The sequence below is a fragment of the Cucurbita pepo genome, unplaced genomic scaffold (genome assembly GCF_002806865.2).
Source record: "Cucurbita pepo subsp. pepo cultivar mu-cu-16 unplaced genomic scaffold, ASM280686v2 Cp4.1_scaffold001742, whole genome shotgun sequence".
Classification (NCBI taxonomy): Eukaryota; Viridiplantae; Streptophyta; class Magnoliopsida; order Cucurbitales; family Cucurbitaceae; genus Cucurbita; species Cucurbita pepo.
In genome coordinates this window covers 487-4,994 of record NW_019647852.1, presented here as the reverse complement: position 1 = coordinate 4,994, position 4,508 = coordinate 487, and the positions used below count along the sequence as shown (strand labels likewise).

General features: G+C 39.0%; 1 protein-coding gene across 1 annotated transcript; it reads left to right on the top strand.

Annotated features, from left to right (window-relative positions):
* Nucleotides 1-3,390: 3,390 nt before the first annotated feature.
* Nucleotides 3,391-3,803, top strand: LOC111786480 (the record flags this gene model as incomplete). Its single annotated transcript, XM_023666731.1, has 2 exons — nt 3,391-3,453; nt 3,561-3,803. Coding segments are annotated over exons 1-2 (306 nt in total), but the record flags the coding sequence as incomplete, so codon positions are not given.
* Nucleotides 3,804-4,508: the final 705 nt, after the last annotated feature.

Sequence of the window (4,508 nt, the reverse complement as noted above, 5' to 3'; positions counted from 1 at the left end):
GACTAGTAGCAAAGGGTTATACCCAAAGAGAGGGGGTGGACTATGAAGAAACCTTCTCACCTGTTGCTATGCTTAAATCAATTAGAATACTCTTGTCTATTGCCACATTTTATGATTATGAAATTTGGCAAATGGATGTTAAGACAGCTTTTCTAAACGGCGATCTTGAAGAGAGTATCTATATGGCTCAACCAGAGGGGTTCATTGAACAGGATCACGAGCAAAGGGTTTGCAAGCTTAAAAGATCCATTTATGGGTTGAAGCAAGCATCTCGATCCTGGAACATAAAGTTTGATACTGCGATCAAATCTTATGGCTTTAAACAGAATGTTGACGAACCTTGTGTTTATAAAAGGATAGTCAACTCTACAGTAGCTTTCCTGGTGTTGTACGTTGACGATATCCTACTAATTGGAAATGATGTGGGAATTCTGACTGACATTAAGCATTGGCTGGCGACACAATTCCAAATGAAAGATTTGGGAGAGGCTCAGTTTGTTCTTGGAATCCAAATTGTTCGAAATCGCAAGAACAAAACACTAGCTTTGTCTCAAGCATCGTACATTGACAAAATGTTGATTCGATAAGATGCAGAGGACTCCAAGAAAGGATTATTACCTTTCAGGCATGGAGTTCATTTGTCGAAGGAACAAAGTCCTAAGACACCTCAAGAAGTTGAGGATATGAAACACATTCCCTATGCATCAGCGGTCGGTAGTCTGATGTATGCTATGCTATGTACCCGACCCGACATATGCTATGCTGTGGGAATTGTCAGCAGATATCAGTCCAATCCGGGACGTACTCATTGGACTGCCGTTAAGAATATCCTCAAGTATCTTAGGAGAACGAGGGACTATATGCTAATGTACGGTGCTAAGGATCTGATCCTTACAGGGTACACTGACTCAGATTTTCAGACCGATGTAGATACAAGGAAATCGACATCAGGATCTGTCTTCACTCTGAACGGAGGAGCAGTAATATGGAGAAGCATAAAGCAAGGTTGCATTGCTGATTCCACCATGGAGGCTGAGTATGTTGCTGCTTGTGAAGCAGCGAAAGAATCTGTATGGCTTAGGAAGTTCTTAACTGATTTGGAAGTCGTTCCAAATATGCATCTTCCCGTCACTCTTTATTGTGATAACAGTGGAGCAGTTGCAAATTCAAAAGAACCAAGAAGCCATAAGCGAGGAAAACATATTGAGCGCAAATATCATCTCATAAGGGAGATTGTGCAACGAGGAGATGTGATCGTCACACAGATAGCTTCAGAACACAACATTGCTGATCCATTTACAAAGCCCCTCACGGCTAAAGTGTTTGAAGGGCACCTAGTGAGTCTAGGACTACGAGTTATGTAATCTAGGGCAAGTGGGAGAAAAGGCATGAGTATGTGATGCCCTAGTTTATTGTATTTCTCTCTACTCAACGTTATAAAACCCCACTAGAGTTTTAGTCCAAGTGGGATTTTGTTGGGTTTTATGTCCTAAAACTCATAGTTTGTAAACAAAGATATATTCTATTTTCAATAAAGTTATTATTGTTGTTTATTCAGAAAAAATTGTTATTGAATAAAGTGAACTTTACGATCATTAATCTAAATCCAATAAACTAAGAACACTCTGGCTATAGTATGACTACTTGAACTATATGTAGAGACATAAGAGTGGATCAAGTTCAAGTATATAGTCAAAATGATCTATAGTATAAGGATAAGGCTGAGTACCTTATTCTGGGGACACTATGGATGCGGCCCACTTTTGTATATGATATAAACAATGCGATCACTAAATTGTGCATGTGGAGACATGTGAGTGGGGGCGTCCTATGCAATGAGTATTGCATAAGATCGGACCATGAAGAAAACCACTCTCACTTTATAAAGTCGTTTACTGTTGAGACTGATTTTCTTTTCATTCGATAACCTAGGTAACTCGGTTTTAATCCTGAGCTAACCATGAACTCCTGTTTATTCGGAATTATCCTTAGATTTGCATGGGTGAGAGTGGCTCTAGTTCGCCGACTCAACAGGCCTCCCATTTCAGGGGTAAGACTGGGTGAATGGCTGGGGACGTGGGGTGCAAGACGGAATTCACTCCTACCCACTTTTAGGGATAGAAGAAAGGTAGTTCCCTTAAGCACTGACTCCAGGTCTTGAACAAGGGGCCCCACCCTCTCATTGGCCTGAGAGGGATTCGGTTTACTGGTTGGACCACAAACCAATTGTTTATTAGAGGATCAGTGAGACATAAGGAACAAGAAGTAACTTCAGGGGTAAAACGGTAAATTGACCCAGCTCTAGTTACGAACAACCTGTGAAGGATCGACTTACTAATCATGGTTATATCAGATGGACAGAAATATATCTATAGTGAGGGGAGTGCAACTACTAGGCTATAGTGGAGTGTCCTAGTAGTTAACGAATGTTGGTTAACCAGGTTAATGAGTTTAATCGGTTAATCTTGAATCGTTGGAGCCCATGATCTATAGGTCCATTAGGTCCCTCTGCTAGCTCATATCGGACTAAACCATAGAACAGTGTGACGAGTGAGTTCGAAGTGTTCGAATTCAAATTAGGGAATATGCGTTACATATATACGATATATTTAACCGCAATTTTATTTTATTTACGAATTAAACGAAAAGAGAGAATCTGAGATATTTAAATAAGATTTAAATATCTTAATCAATTATGTGTCGGAATTGATTGGGATTGGCATTTGAATTAATATTAAATATTAATTAAATAGTTTAATTAATTATTTAATGTTACTTTAATTTGAAATTCATTATTCAAATTAATTGTTGAATTAAAATGAAGAAAGTCAAAATGTTGACTTCATTTAATGGAAAAATCCATGTTAGTGGAATTTTGAGGTGTCAAAATTTGGTTTAACCAAACTTGCATGTTTGCCAAATAAACCCCACAAGTTTGAGTGGAATTTTGAGTGTCAAAATTTGGTTAACTCAAACATGCATGCTTGCCACATAATCCCAAACATTTGAGTGAAATTTTGAGTGTCAAAATTTGGTGATCTCAAAACTTGCATGAACATGCGAACATGACTCTTTAAATAGAGTGATCATGGTACATGGGAGGTCTTCTTCTTGGTGAAAAACCTTAGAAAAACCTCTCACAAACACTCTCTTCATGTATACAAAATCCCTCCTAAGTTTAGTCACTCACCGGATTCCACAATCTCGTTCTAAGGCCGGAGGATAGTGGAGAAGACACTAGTAGTGGTTCGAAACTGGTTCGTGAGGAAAAAGAAGTTTGAACTACAAAAGGTTAGTATTCAAACTCATTAAGTTTTAATACTTATGAACCTGCTAGTTATTTACTATAATTGATGTTCTAAAAGTGCCTAAGATCCAAATTGCTTCCGCATGTGTTATATTAACACCATCAAAGATCTCGAATTTACGGTGGGCGAACATGTTTTCTTGAAGGTAGCACCCATGAGAGGGGTGTTGATGATTGGGAAAAAGGGTAAGCTTAGCCTCGGGTTCATAGGTCTCTTCGAGATTCTTGAGTAAACTGGTGTTGTGGTGTACAGGTGGTGTTGTCACCCACTCTTGCTGTTGTGCACAACGTTTTTCATGTATCCATGTTGAGGAAATACATATTGAACCCCACACACATCATTGAGCACAAAGTACTTCCACTTCGAGAGGATCTATCATACGAAAATGACTCAATCCAAATTTTAGCTCGAGATGTCAAACGATTGCGAAACCAGGAGATTCCCCTTGGCAAAATGTTGTGGGGTAACCATATAGATAGCGAGGCTACTTGGAACGTGAGGATAGCAATAGGATGTCTTGCCTCAAACTTTTTCAGGAACGGCCAACTTTCAAGGACGAAAGTTCTAAAGGAAGGTTGTTGTAACACCCCCCAAGCCCAATAGGTACAAACTCACACTTCTTTAAAGCATCCTCCTAACTTTTGCACGTTTTCAAATTTTATTGGAGGTATTAGAGAGCGATTTTCAAACTAGTGCACAAGGAAAAAAAATCTCGAGACACATAAGGAGCTGGGAAAAGTTAAAAAACAAATTAGTGATTTAATGAAAATTTTGGGTCAAAGTCAACCTAGGGCAAAGAGGTAATTTTTCCCCACACACCACCTTGAGGGGATCTTGACAGACCTGTTAGGAAAAGAGAAGAAAAGAGAGAGAGAGAGAGAAGAGGAGTTAGGGCTTTTAAGAGGAAGAAGAGGAAGGAGGGTCTTACGCTCAAATCTGAACATCGAAGCACTATCAATCTAAGGACTCCCTCCAGATCTACTCAGAGGATCCAGAGGAGCGATCTAAGCATTTGAATTGTTTGTTTCCGATAAGAAACTGGCAAGAACGAGAGGTAAGACTGCGACCTCTTTTGTTATGGGATTTCAGCCTATATTTGTGAGTTTTTTATGATTTAGGTCTTAATAATCAATTATAATACATTAGGTGAGAATTCTTACAAATTTTAGAAGGAAACTCGACAAAAAAAACGTATAGGAA